This window comes from Echeneis naucrates, chromosome 22, assembly GCF_900963305.1.
Source record: "Echeneis naucrates chromosome 22, fEcheNa1.1, whole genome shotgun sequence".
Lineage (NCBI taxonomy): Eukaryota > Metazoa > Chordata > Actinopteri > Carangiformes > Echeneidae > Echeneis > Echeneis naucrates.
Window position 1 is genome coordinate 15,910,648 of NC_042532.1, and position 20,449 is coordinate 15,931,096.

The window sequence follows — 20,449 nt, forward strand, 5'->3', positions numbered from 1 at the left end:
TAATAATTGACTAGAGCAGAATGAAAGCAGTCTATACAAGTAATGGCCTCAAAATCAGTTCTTCCAAAAGTGGTAAAACTGCAGAAAACCCAATTTCAGGATTTCATAGCCAAATTAATTTTTTTGATATTATTGTTGCATCAGCATCACTGGAACAGTGCGGATGTTACAAGTTGTGCTTTTAGCTAATCCTGTGTAGTTTAATATATGCAACAACAGATTAATACTGCAGTAGCTGTACTGTTTCTACAACCCTGATCTCAGCATCATGAAGTGATTCTGGGAGTAAATGAGGAGACAGAAGAAACTGAAACAGCCTAAATCCAAAGAGGAACTTTGGCAAATCCTTGATGTCGTCCGTGATATTTGGAACAGCCTATATTGCAGCTATAGGGGATACAAGGTGGAGAATATTTCCCTGTTTTCACCAAACCCAACAGCTTTATAATTACCCTGATCAATACCAGTTTTCATTGCATGTAAAATGGATTGGTTCTATTTACAATTCAAAATAGCATTTTTTTTTTTTTACAAACAAAACAAAACATGCCCTGCCTTCTTCAGTTTAATAGGAAAGTATCCTGCATCTTCATTACGGTTTTATCTGTTTTATCAACAATAACAGGAAGGTCGGTATCTGAGCAGTGTAGTGTCAGGCTTCCGCTTGAGCCCACACCACCTCTTAGTGGCCACGTTGCACATGTTTCACATGAAGTCATCAAACATTTAACATTTATCAACAGTTGGAGAAAGTGAGGCTGTACCTGAAAAATGGTAAGTTGAGCAAAGATACGTCGGGAAGGGGGGCTAGGTAGGGCTGCCCCTGCCGGGAATCGAACCCGCGATCTTCTTACTGTGTTGTTCTTCTCAAGGCTCAACTGGTAGATCAACAACCTCTATCTGTACTTTTCGTTTACATATACAAGTGCAACATTATATTATTTCTATATTACAAATATGATATATATATATATATATACTTTATTTATTCTGAGGGAAATTCACCTACATGCATCATTAACACAACAGGCAAACAATGAGACATACAGAGACATGCTGTAGGGGTTAAAAGATGTGAACTTCCCATCACTTGTCCTCAGGACCAAACTCAGAGCGATCACTTTCCGCCAGCCAAACACGTGGGTGGGGATACGTCACCGGCAACACGCGCATGCGTAGAAACTGACCACGCCCCCTCATCTCAGTGCTGCAGCCGCGCAGCGTTAGTCGGAATGGCGGCTCTTTTGGAAAGTCTCCTGTCGAACAAAGTGGACCTTAATACGGTCACAGACTGGCTAAAAAATCTCGACGTAAGTCTGAAATACACAGGAGCCGCCCGAGTGGCGCACCTGACAGCCGTCTGCCTTTTGTTTGGCTGGTTTCACGAGATGACATCGCCGGCGACTGAGTGTAAACAAAACTTTTAGCCGCCGAGCTAGCGAGCTAATGTAGCCTGGATGATGTGGACTTCAGGCGAGACGCTTCCTCCCATTCGAGAAGAAATTTTAAGTTTAAAAAGGACTGCATGCAAATTTTTTGGTTTTCTATTGGTATTATTGTTACTACCCGAAGAGGGCCGTGCAGTTTTGTAGATGTTAGCAAGCACATGTTAGCCAGGCCAACTGGCTATTTTCTGCAGAAATGTCGTGCAGCTCTCCAGCAAAACATTTATTGACCTATTTACTCTCTGTCGGTGGTCCCTCAAGGATTAAATAGCATTGAGCATTTGTGGTAAAATAGTTAAATATGTCTTGCTTTCTTCACATTTAATTTCCCCTCTTTTTTGCTTGTTTTTGACAGGGTTTTGATAAGCTGTCACTGAGTACACCTGGAGTGAGCGTCCACAAACAAGAGTTTGTTCCTTTTCTTTTAAACTTCCTGAGAGAGCAGAGCAGTCAAGCACTGACCCATGGCCCTGCCACACCAGCCAAGACCCCCAGCCGTCCCAGACCTGCCGGACAGACCCAAAGTTTCAGTGACAAGAGAGGTTGCAGATCTGTCAGTGGCGGAGCTGGTTCACGGGGTGCCAGCCGGGTCCAGCTCTTTTCTCCAGCCACGTCTGTGTCGCCGGGAACTGAATGCGGTTCTGTCGGTCAGTCAGATTCCCACTGCCTGAGCGGGGTCAGCGCCTTCAGCAGCCCCTCCTTTCCCACAGTAATGAGTCCTGCCTCCAGGCCCTCGGGCTCAGAGCGCCGGCTTGGCCAGAGGGTCAGCCTAGGGGACTACATGGTTTCCCCTCCAGACCTCCAGCACAGTCCCAACTTCCAATCGCAGAAAGCCCGCAGGAGGAGTAGTGGTGGAATGGCTGGACAAGGTAGACATGGAGGAGGGCGTGGAGGACATCACAGTGATGATAATGGACGATGGGACAGTGTGGGGAGAAGGTCAGGTAGAGGAGGAGGATACAATAAGATAAGTGAGCAGGTTTCACCTCCATCTGTGGGACAGCTCAACTTCAGCAACTTGGAAGATTTCCCTCCTGTGGGGTCATCGCCAGTTTCACCTGTGTGAGTTTACACAACTTCCATCTAAACAATACTCCACATGGATGCCACAGTTTATTTCAGATTTCTCTAATGGCTAAATTTTCCTTCAGGGCATCCAAACCATCTAGAAGAATAAACCCAACACCAGTCAGTGCAGAGCGGCCGCATTCCAAACCAAAGACTTGCTTCACCTCCACTCCATTCACAAAACCCTCCAGCTCCCCATCAGCAGTAGAAGTGCCTCAGGGGTCAATTACCGTGAGCCCTCTGAGCCTGCAGGAAGAGAGAGAACTGCTTAGGAAGGAGAAGTAAGTGTAGCTTCTAACCTATAGAAAAAAAGATGATGCAATTATTCTTGTTTATACATTTGACCTTGTCAGTTCTAAAAGCAAAAGCACTCTTCCCTTTAGATTCATAGTCTTGGTCAGGCCTTGTTTTATTCTTTGTTGTAGACTGTGTAATTAATACTTAAAAAAAATTCCAGTGAAATTGTTTACTGATTTTTTTATTTATTTTATTTTTTATGTATATGCTATACTACATACTATATATATTACAATTTTTACTAATGACACCTTAAGTATTTGCTCCCAATACAGCATCGCATGCTGTTCACCACAGTTTCATTATCAGGAGTTTCTCATTTTTAGGACAAAGCGAGCCCAGCAGGTCAGCTCTCCTCAGCCATCTTCTCTGGACCCTTGCACCCCTACCAAGTCAGGGCTAAGGACTGGATCCAAAGTTACACCTGAACTGCAGACACCTTGTCCTGAACCATCCAAAGTCAGCTCCTTCTTGGAACTTAATCTCTTGGCAGAGCTGTATTGTACCTGCATTTCTGGTAAAGACCACAAGGAGGCATGATTGTCCCAATCAAAAGCAATTGCAGTAAAAATAATTTCATTCAGTGTATTTGAAGACATGTATACACCAAGATTTCTTATTTAAACTATGTCTACAAATCATTAAAAATGCCAACGAATACGAAAATCTCAAAAATCACCATCGGTGAAAATTAGTGTGTCGATTATTATTTGTTTGTTTATTTATTTTATTTCTTGCAGAAAACCTAGTACCAAACATATTCCTGGAGCTTTTCTTTGTAATGCAGTTGCTCACATCTCGGTCCACTCACACTCATGATGATGATGGACAGGGCAGTTTGTGTGCTATAAATTCAGGTATGTAATTTATTTTACTATAATCCAAAAATGTTCAACCGTTGTGCTTTTTTTCCCCCCAGCATTTATTTGGGTGGAATTTAACCACTTGTTCATATTTTCAGATGTTCTTGAGGGATGCTATCTAAGACAAGTACACAACTGTGTGTATTTTGCTGTGAAGGTTCTGGAGAATCAGTTTCAGTAGGTTTATACATTTTTTGTCTTATAATTTATCTCAATTATGTCCCATTCACCAACATGAATTTTCCAGCTAACAGTTTTCATCCAATAAAGTGACTTTCCTCTTCTACCAAATCTCTGACTTAAGTTGTATGTCTTTTCGTTTCCAATATAAAAGCTTGGTAGCTCATTTGGACAAGTGTACATTGCGCCTTCTGGCAGAGAATGAGCGGGTGGCGTCTTTCTCTCCAGATCTCAGGGACCGTCTAACTCAAGCCCAGGAAAGAAGCACAGCCAAGGTACTACACTTGTACTTTATGGTACCATGATAAAAGCTTTTAATTTTTAGAGCTTTGCTGGATAGAGTTAAATATTTGTCTCAATAATTTGTACATATTGAACATTGTTGGTTTATGATATTTTGAAATCACTGCAGATGTTCATAATGCCTGAGGCAACTTAAAGCTGTTCTTTTCTACATTTGTTAGTTTGATATATTTATGTAACTTCCTTTTCTTCTCCAGCTTTCCCCCTCAGTCTCTACTTTCATCCACTCAGTCCCTTTCCGTCCTGCTACAGACAATAGGTCCAACTTCGGAAGTGACAAAGCCTTCCATACCTTCAAAAAACAGAGGTACGTCAGAGCCTCTTTGTTTGTCAAGCAAAAATAACCTTGATGAGATATGTTGTAAAACTTAAAGACTTTGTAAACAAACACACCTTGGCTTCATCAGTTGCATTCCTTTTCTCAGAGATATTTTTTATGAGGTGCTGCGAGAATGGGAGGACTTTCACATGGAACCCAGCTGGAATTTTGATATTGCTTTAGGAAGCAGGATTAGGCAAGTCTAATGAATACTTATATTTATTAGCTTATTGGCTAAATTTAATTTGAAAAGATTACCATTTAATCAATTTATCTAATAATTATTTTTGCACCATGAATTTCATTGTTTTATCCTTTTTTTAGAGGAATGATGAGCCAACTAACCACTGCAGGAAACCATTCACATTTTGCCCGTCTGTTCCTGAAGCAGCTTGTTCAGGTAGACTGTGGCACCTCATATCCATTGACAAGATAATATGGACCCTATTAAACATATGAGAATACAAATAAGAACTATGCAGCAGTTTTCTTCCAAATCTTTCTTTCCTCATCGTTCTACACTTTTTGTTCTCTTCTTTTAAAAAGATGTGTAAGGGGCCCCGTGTAAACAACTCTCCTGGAGATACCCCTGACACTGACCTACTTGGCATGCTGGGAGCTGACAGCTTGGGGCGTCTGAAGCGTCTGGAGGAGCGTCTCATTCAGCCCCATGGAGTCGTTGGTCCCTGTCCTCCTCCATCCTTCCCTGGCCACCAGGAGTTCTTCAGAGACTTCCTACAGACAGCCAGCTGGTGAGACAACACATCCAAGCATATACCACCAGTGGAATTATTGAACTACATCATGAAAATGTAAAACTGACATCTATGAGGTTTATTGCCTTTTATCCCACACATGTCAAAGGTCAGGGGCTTAAATACTGGGAGGATATACAAAAGAAATAATTATGCACTAAGGCAATTTTCTGGGCAAGTTGTTTCTAATTTTGCTCCACATTAAATGTTTTCCTCGACTTTTATTTTTGTGATCTAATTTGTTGTACATATTGTATACCAGCTGCCAGCTGAACCAGCACTTGCAGGACAGCCTATGTCAGCAGCTCCTCCAGCTGGACGAGGTGTCCATCCTGAGCCCCCCCGCCTCCACTGGGGAGGGAGAGGAGGAAGGAGAAGGGGACATGGAGCAGCAGGTACAATGTCAGCGACAGACAAAAGATGTTACTAAGATAATAGTCTCAGTCACTGAAGTTGTTGTTTTTGTTTGTTTTTACATTGCATTGATAGATTTAGATTTAGAAAATGAATCCCGCTGACCTGCTGTTGCTTATTACATAAACCTTTTATATACTTGTCCCCCTCAGGATGAGAAGCAGCGGTTTACCTCAGTGCTGCTCCTCGCTCGTCTCCTAGCTAAGTTTCTTGGCTTCATTTCTTTTCTGCCTTACCACATGTCTGAAAGGCCATCCAGGGAGATTCAGGAGACTGCTATAGCTCTGCGCAGCAAGGTGAGGGAAAACTAAGCAATCAAATAAGTAATGATTATTTTCTCTTACCCTCTAGTAGGCTGTGTTTTATCTCGCCAATTAAATAGTTTTCTGCAAGGTTTTCCATTGCATTAGAGAAAATTTTTCCTCTCTTGGGCTTTCAGAGTGTTCCAGTGCTGGATGTGTGTGCTGTGCTCAGTAACAGTATGAAAAGGAGACGCACCATCTTGACTGTCCCTTGGCTTGTGGAGTTCCTGTCAATGCTGGACTTTATTGGTCCTCTACTGCTCTGCTACAGGACTGCCTTAGGTACACTGCTTCTCCTATACAGGTAACAAAAAATAATCAGAAAACTTTTCAAAATCCAAAACAAATCTTATAACAGTATTTCCAATCCTTAACCAAACTGACACTTCCTTTGTATTTAATGTTTGACACACAATATATATCTTTTTTTTTTTAATAGGAGGATGCTGTTGGGCAGATGTGGAGAAATGTGTTACCTGAACAAGCTGCTGATTGTGTCTGTATTAGGTTGGCTTTTCCAGGTAAGAAACATGTAGATTAGGCTTTTTTTTTTTTGCATATAGCATAAACCAAGAAGAATAATTTGATTGATTTTAATTAAAAAATCAATGAGCTTGTGTTTGCATAATATTACTTTTGAGTAACAAATAATTGAAAAGATTGTGTTGAACTTGTGTAGATCCCTGTTATTCCTGAGGACCTTTTGTTTACTAATGAGTTTACTGTGGTGGCCAAGCTGGAGGACAGCAACACAAGTGGTTCAGGACTTGTAAGTAAAATATTCATTAGGGTTTGTGGATAAAATGCCCCATGCTCTTTTCATTTGTATTGAGAGTTGGCTTGGTATTTTCAGGACTGCATTCCTCTTGTGGATCAGCAGCTTCTCTATACCTGTTGTCCATTTCTTGGTGAGTGAGGGTTTACATTTTTTGTGTGTGTATTTGTTCGTGTTGTCACTAACAATTGCCCACACAATATAGAAGGCCAACCACAGAGTTTACTTTGTATTTGGTTATATTTATTCACTACAAATGGAACTTGGGTTAACATCCACTTGCCTTGTTTGATTGGTCCAGGTGAGTTTCGTAAGCTCCTTGCTGCCTTTGTGTCTGGAAGCACAGCCAAAAGTGGAGGAATTATCCGCAAGATCACTCCCACTTCTGCTGAGCTCAGGGATATGCCAACTGCCAACAGGTCGCAGCAGAAACTACAGGTGGGTAAATAGAAATAAAAAATACCATCAACAATTAACCTCCATGCAAGCATATAAACCCATAACTCTCATGTGACAGATGGACCTCGAGCAAGCTTTCTTTCACAACCAGCCTCCGTCACTCCGTCGCACTGTGGAGTTTGTCGCTGAGAGAATTGGATCCAATGGCGTTAAGCATATGAAGTTAGTTTCACATCTCTGGGGTGGTTGTGCCTGAGCATATCGATTTCCAAGTCATAAATTTCTAAATCACCTGTATCTTGCACAGTTTTTCTTTTTTTAACTTTGACCAGCCTTCCACTAAATTACTTCTTAGAATTGAAAAGGATTTTCAGAGTAGCAGGCAATCAGCCTGCAAACTTTGGTTGGTTGCCTCCCTAAGAAGCAAGAAACTGTTAACAGTCCCGAGTTACCAACACTTAGGTGGTGGCTAATGCAATTTCACCACCCAGCTTATCTAAAACAAAAAAAATTATTTTCATAAAAGGTGAAGTCTTTCATTAACATTTTATGTGTTTGCAGAGGTGGGTATGCTCCTGTTTATTTTAGGATTTTCCAACAGGGCTACATTAGTAAGTGAGTTGGTGGATAGAGGAGAGAAGATGCTCAGGGATGGCCTGGAGTTGCCAAACTCAAATCCTTCAAAACTGAATGACTCCATCTGTGCTCAGCTGTGTGATGCAGGATTAGAGGCCATAGCAAGAGCCACAAGGTACAGCAGCATTTTTTTTTGCAAACTATCTGAAAACTGTCTTGATGTGCAATTCATTAGTTATTAATGTTTTAGTTTTTTTCTTTCTATGGAGTGATCTTTATGGTAATCATTATTTTATATGATATGTAGATTTTGCTGTGAGAAGAGTCCTGAAGCCATAAGAATTCTGCTCCCTGATGAGACATCGCCTGCTGTAGGTTCACCATGTGTAAAAAAAAAGCAAAAAAAAAAAAACAACAAAAAAACAAAAAAGACTGTTTACACATTTAACACGCTAAAAACTTGTTTGTTGGTTTCCATGTGCTTGACTCAATACCTCTCTGCAGGTCCTGACCACATCTGTAAACATCACCAAACGTCTTGCAACAGAAAAAGCCTGCAGCTGGCTCTCCACCAACATTACAGGTAGCTAGTTATGCACACCTGCACTTTTGCAGATTTATTCCCTATTGAACAGATATAATTAGAAAAAGATACACTCTACATTGATTACAGTTATTTTCCAACATTTTCTTTTTCCCCACTCACCTTAGTTGAATCTGCCTTTTTAAAATCATTACTTTCAATGTGACTTTCAGTAGGAAGTTTGCTTGAGATGTGACTTGTCTATGTTTTTTTGTTATGTCTTTTAAAAAATGTGGCTTATAATTTGAAGACAGGCACTCTGAAATGATCAGTATTATGAATTATTAATGTGAAGAAACTCTGTAGGGAGGTACTGATCCAACTTCTTTTTCTCTCAGTCCTGATTTCCTGCTGATGGCAAGAAGCAACTCGATACAATTGGTTTTTGTTTTTTTGGTGTGTGTGTTATTTTGGACTCATTATCTATCAGACCACAGGGGCAGTGATTCTTCTGGCTTGCTGGGACTGATAACAAGGAACGCAGAATTTTTTAACAAAGTTGACTTTAAAAAAAAAAGGCCTGTGTAAAAGTGACTTACATTCCTCTTCTCAGTAAAACCATATAAGGATACTTGATGTGTAGTGTAACACAAGAGCTGTCCGTTAAAGAACTTGAAGTTGGAGGGCTCTCACATCAGATGACTAAAATGAACTCTTGTTGAGTTTTTATAGGTGCTAGTGTACTTTGGTATGGAATAACATTACTATTATTAAATCTGACTGGTGGGCAGCAGTTGTATAAAGGGACAGTATGAACTGATTGTACATGAAAACATCACTTAAGCTGATTTATTACAAAAGAAAGAAACCAGTAACATTTCCCAAGGACTTCCGCGTAAAATCTCACTAATTTCCCATCATCAGCACTCATTAGACGAGAGTGGAAGAGCAGATACGATCGGGTCATAAAGACTCTCGGTAGCCCGGGGGCTCCAGACTTGGGTGATGTGGAGCGGGCTGTGGTCAGGTTGGCCACCCAGGAGTCAACTACTCCCAAGAAAAAACCAGGAAGTGAGAGAATGACTTCCTGCCCTCCACACTGCAAACACAGCTCTTCACTACCCTCAGACGTCCTCATAGAGATAAAGGTATGTTTGCATAAGGTGATATTTTAGCATATCATTAATATATTGTGGCGTTGCTGTTTTGATTTTTATTCATCAGTGCTTCATTTAAGACTTCTCTGTAACTACCACAACTGATGGGCCATTCAAATTAATTAATGAGTTCTTACAATGCAAAAATGTTCTTGTCCTTTCCAGTTAGGTAAAATTCTAAGATTTTTTGATACGTTTTTTTTCTTGAATGTTTTGTTTTAATATAGGAGTTGTTGAGCATCGCTGTGGGCCCCAGGACTGATGAGGAGCTGCCAACTGGCTTTCAGCTTCAAACACTGCTACAGAGAGTGGGAGACACATTAGCCTGCAGGAAGGTACACAAGACACACTAGTTCAACAGAGAAACACTTGTGTTTGATTTACAGTTTTTCCTCCAAGTAATGCTCACACTGTTGTTGTTTGTATTTCCTCCCTTAGTTTTTAACTGTGGTGTCAGAGCAGATGCTTCTGAACTCTACTGTCCTACTGGCATGTAAACTGGGTAAGAGTCCAAACTTATCATGAAAAGTGGTTAATTAGGAAAAGAGCCTGTTGACACGTGTTCAAATGCAAAGTGGTTAATTCCCCTGAGTACTACAGCTTCATGAAGACTTATTTGTTATTTAAATTAACTGTTCTTGCCGATGTGCTTTATTATTTGACTGCTCTTGTGCTCAGTGTCTGCAGAGCTGCCAGTACTGTGTCTGTCGGGGTGCAGTGGGGATGGTGAGGTTATTGTGGGTCCCAGTTCAGGGTCAGAGCTTCCTGTCAGATTGGTGCTGGAGCAGCTTGCTGAACTGTGGGAGCGAGACTGCTGTGCTGCTGCCCCCCTCCACTTGCTCTTCACCCCACTCACTGTTGCTGCAGTGCTGAAGGCGAGCGACACTGAGGTATTTCAACTACTGCTGTTAACAAAGCCCCTACAGCTACTTCTACCTTTATATTAAAATGCTATATATAACTATAGATACAGATGTACAAATTCCATTTCATTCATTTTCAGTTGAGTTAAACACTTGCACCTCTTGGTTGTAACTGAAAATAAAGGCTTTTCACAGCTATTTTGCACTCTTTATAAAAGGTTTGGACACGTTAATGGTAACTGAATTTTACCTTTTTAATTTTATATGTCTTAAAGAATTATTTTGTATTTTTAGTGGAACAACTATGTGTTCCTGATTAGAAAGCTGGTTGATAGAGGAACCCTGGGTGAGGAAGAGGTCATATCTCATTGGAAGAAGCTGACAAGCTTGGCCTTGCCAGCGGTGAGGGTTCACTGCATTTATCATTTTCTTCAAGAAGTTTTTCCTCTAACTCATGATTTGACCCGTGTGACTCTTTGCAGCTCACTTTGTTCTGTAACTTCTGTCTCATTTCAGGAGCTGATAGAGAAATTTCAGCTGCAGTCACAGAGTATTAAGCCCACCTTGCCCCTGGCTGAGTTATCAAGTCACATGGACAGGCTGCAGATCTCACATCATACAGTAGAGGGCACTACGTGACAACGATAATGCTGTGAAATCATCCATGACCTTTTTTTTTTTTTTTTTTTTTTGTCTGATCACCGCAGTGTGTCATTAAGGGGAAGATGTTTCGGGTGACTTGATGTTGCTGACCATTTTTCCAGTTGCAGTTTGTGTACCACGTACCAAAGCTGTTCCACCTGTCAACCCTCTGCACAGACTTTGCAGGCTTCAGACTTTTGTTCTTCACCTGCCTTTCACGATTCCCTCTGCTCTTTTGCTTGGGTGATGGTTAGAACCAGAAAATCCTGCCAGTCAGTTGGTTGTAGCTAGGGACCACATCATCTCTTTCCTGAGATCCATGGAAGCATTACATAACCAAACCCGTATATACAATTGTATCTGAAGGGAGATTCTAGGATCAAGCACTTCAAACAATCAAGACCAAAGCAGAGTATTAGCAAAGACAGGAGGAGAGTCCCCAAGTTGAACCTTTTTAAATTTTTTGCAGCTGAGAAGGTAAACTGAGTAACTTTGCTGTCACGTGGTGTCATCAGCTTATTAAAATGTATGTCAAATTCTGGTTATTTTTAATTCTGACATATTCAACCAGACAAACCAGGTTTAAAAAGAATTGTGTCTGACAGCTTCTACACATGGAATGAAAATGAAATTTCTTCTGTTAGTTTTTAGACCAACAGGAGAAGATAAATGTCTTCTAGTACAGCACTTTCACACACTGCCTTCGACCGCCACAACTAGTGAATTGCATGTTTATTTCATGGATGCAAGATGGCATTTGTGATTATTTTTGTTCATGTTAAATGAGCGCTGTATTCGCTGCTGCTTTTAAAATGTAATATTTTTATGTTGCCACAATGTTGAAAATATAATAAAGATGTATTCTGTTTTAAGTATTTGTTGAATGTTGTCATTTCATCACTTGTAGAAGAAATATACTATCAAAGGTACCATACAATCATCAGAAAATGCTTGGTTTTGTGTTTAAAAAACTAATTTTTAGCAGCAGTACACAGTTTGTGATTGATAGATTTTTACATTGCATTTTAACTTGACTGAAAAAAGTTTTGACTTTTCAGTCCTGTTTTTGATTAATGAAAATCAGACCTTCCGATCTTTCTCTGAACATTTAATCTTGTTGTTTATACCTTTTTTTTTTCATTTTGCCTTTGTAATTTTGACAAAGAAAGCCAAAGTTATGAGATAAGAAGGCAAAATTATAACTAAACATGTTACGTTTTTAAGCCAATTGTTTGACTAAACAATATATATGCATAGTGAAACTGTCTCCCATTTCATTTAAAACATTTTTAACCACTTTTAAGCTTTTATCCCACAATTTTGAGTAAGTATGCTAAAAAAAAATTACTTTTTTTTTTAAATAATTTTAACTGACTTGAAAGAAGTTTCCATTTATAATGAAAGTTTTGCAATCGTGACAGTTTGTTCTCATTTATTCTTCACTTGCTTGTTTTGTTATTCTACACCTTACATTACTTTGCTTTTCTATGCTGTGTTACTACACTATAGCTTACAATACTGTGCTATATTATGCTATACTATAAAATACTTCTTCTATGAAATATTACACTGGGCTATATGCTGTGATATGCCCCACTATACTTTGCAAGACTATACTGTACTATACTCCACTATAGTTTGCAATAGTATACACTACTATAAAATACTTCACTATGTTCCTATACTTTACTTTGTTATGCTATACTATACTATAGAAATAATACTACTTACTGCTCGCCAAAATGAGGTTAAATCCGCCGTTAAATACTTCAGAGAGGAGGATTTAAATAATAACAGACATGTAAAAAAGAGGTTTGAATGTGAGTGTAGTGGGAGGAACCGGGGCCAGCCCTCCTCCTCCTCCGCCCTCAGCCGGGCAGGAAGTTCCCGTCTTCGGCTGGGACTTGTGGAGGAGACGCGCGGTGCGGAGGATGATTTCTCCGGCGGCAGCCTCAACTTTGCCGGGACTGACAAGCAGAAAGAGCCGACATGCTCACACGGGGAATATTATTTCACAGCAGACTCATCCAGCCGCCGAGTTGTGAATAATAATAGTAATAATAATAATAACAATACAACAACAATAATAAATCTTCATCATGGCAAATGTTAAAGTTGCCATTCGGGTCCGTCCTCCAAACGCAAGGTGAGTTTTTAACGTTAGCTAACTAACTTCTGCTCCACATGACGTCCATTAAACGGCTGAAGAGACACTGACAGCCGCTTTAGCTCACTTTCCTCCATTTCTAACTTCATGGCTCAAGTGTTGTCTTCTGCCACTGTTGCTAGCCAGGGGAATTTTGCTAGTTAAACACATAACATAATGGCTCTCATGTTACCTTTTGTGTTCACTTTTTTTTTTTTTTGTTTGCTAGGGGGAAAAAAAAAGCTAAAGGCTAACTAACCAAGCATGCTAACTATAGATGTGAAGGAAAGAAGTGGTGCACATGGTGAATAATGACATCTGTGGCTGTCAGTAGTGTTGTTGGTGAAGCACACGTGTGTGTGTGTGTGTGTGTGTGTGTGTGTGTGTGAGTTTGGTGCTGAATGAGGATTAAAGTATCAGGCTGCACACTAAATCCATCAGGGTAATTGGATTGATAATTAGAAATTGTGATGCATTCAGAACACCTTTACTGGCCCCTCTCCCCTCCCGTATCTATTACTGCACAAATGAGAGTTAATGTTTTGAATAACCTGATAAGCTTGTGCAGAAGTAATGGAAAATCACCAATTATCAGAGGACATACTATTAGGATAATTGGAGTCATGCTTCTGGTGTGAATACCAAATGTTTCCCGGACACAATATGTGCAAAGCTGCAGCTTTTCACTTGTGAGACAGTAAACTAAACTATATTTCTTGAGGTGTTGTATGAGCCAAACTAGCAATTTAAAAATGTCAACCTGGGCGTTGGTAAATATTTTGTATAGTTATAAGTCATCTTATTTCATTCTGACAGTATCATATTTTCCCCTTCCACTCAATATATGATGCTGACAAAGACTGAAACTCAAGATTTATTTATGGCTATTTCTGGACTGCGGATCAAATGGAAATATTCTCCAGCGTTATTTTAGTTAAATCTTTTGTTTGGACTGTATAATCATCTGTACGTGCGTAACAGCTTTTTGCTCATATTACCTGAGGCTATTCTCTTCATTTAGTAAGAGCCAATTATATAAACACAAAACTTTCCCCTCACTTTACAATGCTGTTGAATTTAATGTTGAGGTAGCAAAGTAACACAAGGATGTTGTAAAGTTGCTGTGCTCCTCTGGACCTTCCCTTTACATTAACAGGAAGACTGCTATAGCATGTTGAATAATAGGTCTCCATGGCCATGGTGTGCATATAAGTTCTTTAATTGTACGTTGAATTACACTGAACTCCTGCTGAATTGCTCTTAATCCAAAGGCCACTACAGTACTATAACAAAGCATTATTCAAGCTATGAGGGGCTAGACAATGATTCTTTCAACCAGTCTTCCTGGTTCTTTGCATAACAAAAGAATTTCTTATATACAATGTTCACTGTCATGCAAATCTGTCCTTCCTGATTTCTGGCACTGACACCCATAGTGCCCCCTTTCATTACTTTTTGTTAACTCAAAGATGTATTTCCTTACTTGTATATTTGAATGAGGGCGTGCTGTGTGACAGAGATAACATTAAAGCCTGTAGCCTGGTAAGCTACATTCCTCTTTTTGATGGGCACAGAAGTGTGTTGCTCTTTGTTTAAGTTGACTAAGAGAATTCATTAGCCCCCGCCTTCAGCAGTATGGAGTCAGCCTCTCACATGTGCAAGAAACATGTTAGCCCAGTTGTGTGTGTTTCTTCATCCTAAGTTTCTATCAAACATGTTTTTTTCTCAAGTTGAAGATTTACCACCCAGGCCATGAGCCATGGTTTTGGGTTGGGTCACTAGCAGTGGGGTCGGCAAAATGAATCCCACGTGGTGAAGCTCAGGGGAAGGCAACGATTACAACAGCCTCCCCGTCTGGCTCTAAGCCACCACAGAGAAGGAGTGTCATTACCATCACTCCTGGAGACTGAAATTCTACTAGCCCCTTGTTGTGATTGCCTTTAGCTCTGCATGTGTTGCATCAGATGTGCTTGGTCCAGCTGCTCAAGCACACACAGATGAGCTGACCTTGTTTCCCTCTCATACACACACGAGCACACATGCTGGTCCCAGTTATACACACATAACTTGTGTATTCTCAAAAGTGAAAACAGCCTAGGCCACCTCACCGGGGGAAAGTCTCGGCAGAAAGTGAGGGCCTGTTTTCACTTGAATCAGAAACTGGTCAGTGGGACGCACAACTCTTGAGTAGCAATTTCATGCATCACGTACACACGCACACAAAGATTCATTGTTGTAACTGTCATGTGATGGGCTCTCTTCAAGTCGAGTTAGCCTAGATTTATCTGGACGCCCTCTCAATTACATCAAGAACACCACAAGAGGATTTAAAACCAATTTAAAAAAGACTGTATGGTGATAATGGAGTGTCTGAATCCGAAGGGAAACCACTGTTGAATCTCTGTTAGGTTTGCATTTAGAATAAGAAACGCTCATCAACACTGATATGGCACCATAGATCTGATTTCCTCGGTTGGAAACTTGAGTTAATGTTTTCCTCAATTGACAGAAGTTGACGCTAATCCCATTGAATCCCACAGGGAAGCCGCAGATGGTGGAAAACTTGCAGTTCAGGTGGAAGATAAGGTTGTGAGGATCCAAAATGTGAAGGTGAGTATTTCTCCATACAAAAACACTAAACCCCTAATACTGATTGTGTTTGGGAGTCTTTTGGTGCTGCTCTCTGAATGGGTAAATGGGGCAAAAGTGTTCAGAGGGTGTCTATCACAGTAACAGGATGTTTACAGTTTTGGGGCAGCCTTTTCCTGCTTCATGTCATAATTGTTTATTATATGTGTTGAGGTCGTCACACATACACTCTGACACACACAGATTCAGAGATCATTCCTGCAAACATATGCAGTCTTGACCCACTCACAGAAAGAGGAGTTTTCTGCTACGTGTTGACTGAAATATTAGAAATGAGTGTTTTAAGGGAGGTTTTTTTTTTCACATTTGGAAATAATTACATGAGCTTTAAAGTCTTGTAAGCTGATACTTTGACCAAGTTACCAACCTGCTGTGTCAGATGGCCTGGTAGACTTGTTTGATTGGTGGAGCTCCATCGCCAGGAGACAGTCTGGTGCTGTCTCCACAGTTCCACTGTGGAACATGCTACACACTGTTTTTCATTCAGGCATATGTTTTCATTAGCTGTTATTTAGCTGATCGAGCTTTTAAGTGGCACAGCTTGCAGGAGCCCCATTTAAGATCATACAAGTGATGCAAAGAAAACAGTAAAAGAAATTATCTCACCAGTCACATTAGACTTAAACCTTCCCACATGTATATGACTTGCATTGTTTTTCAGATTGGCACTCACAAACCTTTTTGGTTAGGATTTACATGCAGACTGATAGAGGGAAGATGGCGGGGGAGGAGAGAATCTGTTACAAATGATGTGACGGAGACGCACCACATATGGCTCCTCTCTGCCATGGAAAAGAATTAAGACTCTCAAGGATGTTGGGTGTCTCGTGGGGACAATTATTTATGGAAAGTAGGACAATTTTGGAGGATTTGAGACAGAAAAAGCTTGAATTTTACAGGGCAATAAACAGAAATCTCTAAAAGAGCAAGTGATGCGAGCTGTAAATGCATATAAGCCGACCAAACTAAATTGAAAACTTGGAAAAGAACGGTTGTCTTTTATGTATAATCAAGTTAATTCTCCCTGACTTTGTTTGTCAGTGGTGGAACCTCTGTTAGCCAGGAGATTTCCCTATGCTTCGTCACTGCTGTTGCTTTTGGCTGATCCCTCACTCTTCAAGGCCATTGTTGAATTTCATAAAAGTGCTCAGGGGTTAAACAATCACTCTCTCAGGCGAGGAAATTGCTGTGTACAAATTGGTACCCATGGATTAATAGTCAGTGCTCCAGACCAAAGATAAAGATGTCAGACTGATCAAATAATTGTTTCAGCTCTTATTTAAGGGTAATTTTTTGCAAGTTTTCATTGAATTTCTAAAAAAAAGAAAGGGTTGAAAATCAGCTGACATAACTTGGCTAATACAGTTAAGTAAATATAGAAAATCTTAACATAAATGATCATGATAGATGATAACAAAGACTAAACTAAAGACAACCTGTTAACTTGCTTAAAACACCAACATCAGTATATTATGAAGGTCAGCCACCAGTCATAGCAGTAGATGTCCTTTATAGATAAGCCATTGGTGTCACTTACTCACCTGACATTTACCTCAAGATACTGAGATTCAGAGCAGCAAAAATACAAATAGTTTGGAGCGACTGAAGAGATTTACAACCCTTGATCTCCAAAAAGATCTGAAATACACTGAGCAGGTCTGACCTGAGATGATTCTCCGTGTTGACTGCAGTGATTTAGAAGAAAAACTGAGACGCCGCACTGTTCAAGTGCAAGTTCAAATCCTGCTGTGCTGTTTTCCCTCAGTTCAGGATTCACTCACAGTAAGCACAAAGGTGTTTAGAGTTAATGCACTGAGGCGAACAAAGGACTAGGAGGAGGAATGAATGCAATGTTAATGAAACGAAATAGCTTGCTTGCGAATTTCACATCCTAGGAGTCCTTTAAAAACAAAATATTTAATGCCTGGCATTTTAAAAACACCACCTCTCATGTTATTAACAGCATAGATACATTTCCCTATGTAGGCAGTGTGTGAATAAGATGAAGCACTTTATGAAGTAAAAGTAAACTAATGTAAAACTAGGATTGGATTATTTTTTCTATTCTGTTCACATTGCTTCTGAGTGACTCAGTTAAATTCAGATCAAATAAATAGGTCAAAAAGTAATTTATTTATTTTTTTCCTCCCTGAAGCTGGACGGACGAGCAGACGGTGCTGTAGATTCCAGAGAGAAGCTTCTGGAGTTTTGTTTTGACTACTGCTATTGGTCGGTGGATCCAGCAGAACCTCACTATGCCTCGCAGGAGGAGGTAATGACCTAACTCCTTAACTGTTTATATTAACAACAGTGACTGCTCGTTGACCTTATGCTAAAAATGAAAAAATGGTGTTGTAATTAATTCTTTTTCCTCTTAATCCTTGCTCAGTGAACTGCTACTGCTATTACAAATGTTCCTGTAATTTTCCTGTTTGCGTGCTACGGGGTGTGTGGTAGTCCAAATAACAACTTATACATCCTTTCACAGTATGCTACAACATATGAGTTTACATCCAAAGCTCAAGCTTTAACATTAATTTTCATTCATGTTGTGTGCACGAATCAAGCTTGCGGCTACTGTGTATACAATCTTCTCACTTATACACTACCAGTCAAAGGTTTCTCATTCAAATGAATAGGAAAGCGTATCCAAATTTTTGACTGGTAGCGTACATATACAGTCATTATTACATGAAGTGAATTGAGTCAATAGTTTTTACTCTAACTGTTGTAGGAGGATCTGGTTTGGCATGTAATCATTTGGCCAGAAGTGCCTTAAGATTTTTTCCCTTTTGTGCCATGTTATATGCCCAGTTGTGGGTGGGGACCATGTGCATGCTGTCCACAAATTGACACAGGCCAAACGTTATCTCTGTACCAAGAAGAGTTAGAGGAACAAGAGGGACGTTTGTTGTGTTGTATGTTTTTACACAGATGGCCACTCTGGGATTTCATATCAGCTCTGTCTGTTACCCAGAAGTCTCTCTCCCTCAGATACAGCATAATTACAGTCAGTTCACTTTTCATGTCATGGCTGTGATTGGGTGATAAAATATCTTTGTGTTGTTTTGATTGGAGAGTGTTGCTGGAACCTGAGAAAGGCTCAGAATCAAGAGGAAGTGCCTGCCTGCTGCTTCCACTACAGGAAATCTCTCCAAAACCTATTCTGTCTTTATATAGACGGCGTTGTTATCAATTTGTATTTCTATGGTATATTCGTTCTTCAGCACATTAGATGGAATTGGTCCACTTTTTCTTCCTGTGTCAATTGGGTAAACTCCTCCCGTTTGTCACTTTTCTTGTCTAAGCTGCAGATCTATGTTTTTTAAGAAAGATGGGGCTGTAATGACAGCTTCCACACTGCACTGAGCAGCAGACAACACTGCACTGCTTCCTCTCTCTGCACAGATCCTCCCCCCCCGGCAATGGCCGCCTCTTTCCTCAGCAGAATTGGGTCGGGTCTAGTCACAGTGGCCTGGTTGCCACAAGACATTCCTCTGTTGACCTGGGGTGGGCGAAAGGACACCCGTGGACAGAGCTGCTGAGTATTAAATCTGACCTCTTTTCCTGCACGAGAAACCAAAGAATTGTCTTTTTAACAACGAAACTGCTGGATGTTGACGCCAGACATTTACTGATCACATCACAGCTGAAAATATTTGAATTAAGCACAGGGCAGTTATTTCTTCGTTGGCTCTGAAGAAACTTAAAGAGTCTGAAAAAAGTAGAAGAGACTTTGTTACTGTTACAGGCAGATTAATGGAGCACAGTGTCAGGCGGATTGGTTATTTAACAGTTACTTTAACTGCTTCAGCAGACAAATAGCTTTTTACGGTAGTACAGTGAAGAGCCTAAGCGGTAGGTTGAGTGTGCAAAGTTTTTATCCACAACTAAACCTCTCCAACAATTTTCCTGTTGCGCTGCCTCATTTGACTCAGAATTACCATTATTTTTTATTTAAGTAGTTGCTCTTATTAAATCTCTAACCATATTTTCTGGCCTAATGAGTTGATGCAGCTTGTGCCAGCACTGGAGTTTCCCAAGGTTTCAACTTTAAAAATACATCTTAACATGTTTTTCATAACAGGAAGAGGAACTTGCTCTGAATTCATTTTACTCTCTAGTCCCCATGAGACTGAGACCAGGGGAAACTGGATCTTATCTATCCAACCAATCCAGTGCAGGAGTTTCTAACCACACCCAGCACCCCTTAGAGAATGGCTTCCCAACCCCTCTACCACCCTCTCCAGTACCACTCTGCACTGTCTTCTGTCCATGCATCACTGTCAGTTTATACCAGATACATGTGGGGTTCCTTTCCCTTGTGCAACACAGAGGGAATTCAGAAATAACACTGTTGGGGAGCAGATGAGGTTTTATTTTTCTTGTTGAGGGCTCCCCACAAGAGGAAAAAAAATGTTTGTTTTTTTTTTTTTTTGCAGGATGGCATGGTCAATTTTTAAGCTATATCTCTGAGTAAAAAAAAAAAAGGTCTCTTGAGTAGAGTTGAAGAAAAAGTCTCTACCAGGTGAGGAGAAGTAGGAGTTTGGGAGAGAACCATAATCCATAATGGGGAACAGCTGTTGAGTTAATGCATAAGTGAACTGGGACCATTTGTCTCAATGCTGCCCTTGTTTTGGATATAGATATTGAACCAATAAATAGCTTCTCCCACTTTTTAATAAAGCAAACTTCAGCTTCTTTATTGCCTCTGACAGTAAGAACCAAGGGAGAGGAAAGTAGGGAAAAGGAGTAAAAAACAGAGAATTAGAC

General features: G+C 40.2%; 2 protein-coding genes across 3 annotated transcripts in view; both read left to right on the plus strand.

Moving 5' to 3' along the window:
• The first annotated feature begins 1,196 nt into the window (after positions 1–1,196).
• Positions 1,197–11,731, plus strand: cdan1 (codanin 1). Its single transcript, XM_029493540.1, has 28 exons — positions 1,197–1,310; positions 1,801–2,507; positions 2,597–2,794; positions 3,137–3,327; positions 3,551–3,667; positions 3,772–3,850; positions 4,008–4,128; positions 4,354–4,463; positions 4,582–4,671; positions 4,800–4,875; positions 5,022–5,227; positions 5,493–5,625; positions 5,797–5,940; positions 6,084–6,250; positions 6,386–6,467; positions 6,626–6,715; positions 6,800–6,854; positions 7,023–7,159; positions 7,239–7,342; positions 7,722–7,871; positions 8,004–8,067; positions 8,201–8,279; positions 9,144–9,367; positions 9,604–9,711; positions 9,815–9,878; positions 10,055–10,266; positions 10,534–10,641; positions 10,756–11,731. The coding sequence occupies exons 1-28, from the start codon at positions 1,233–1,235 to the stop codon at positions 10,876–10,878; spliced, it is 4,017 nt and encodes a 1,338-aa protein (XP_029349400.1). The 5' UTR covers positions 1,197–1,232; the 3' UTR covers positions 10,879–11,731.
• A 1,074-nt stretch (positions 11,732–12,805) lies between these two features.
• stard9 (StAR-related lipid transfer (START) domain containing 9) overlaps positions 12,806–20,449 on the plus strand; it is a 38,084-nt gene continuing 30,440 nt past the window's right edge. For both annotated transcript variants that reach the window (XM_029494108.1, XM_029494109.1), the window contains exons 1-3: positions 12,806–13,027; positions 15,568–15,637; positions 17,832–17,948. In XM_029494108.1, the coding sequence (XP_029349968.1) occupies positions 12,981–13,027; positions 15,568–15,637; positions 17,832–17,948 (234 nt within the window). In that variant the 5' untranslated portion in view covers positions 12,806–12,980. The remainder of the gene's footprint in view (positions 13,028–15,567; positions 15,638–17,831; positions 17,949–20,449) is intronic.

Excerpts from the sequence above, each read along its gene's own strand:
- cdan1 (XM_029493540.1), top strand. The coding sequence starts at position 1,233 with ATGGCGGCTCTTTTGGAAAGTCTCCTGTCGAACAAAGTGGACCTTAAT. Across the intron at positions 8,068-8,200 it reads CTGATGAGACATCGCCTGCT|GTCCTGACCACATCTGTAAA; the intron begins GTAGGTTCACCA and ends ACCTCTCTGCAG. Across the intron at positions 9,368-9,603 it reads ACGTCCTCATAGAGATAAAG|GAGTTGTTGAGCATCGCTGT; the intron begins GTATGTTTGCAT and ends GTTTTAATATAG.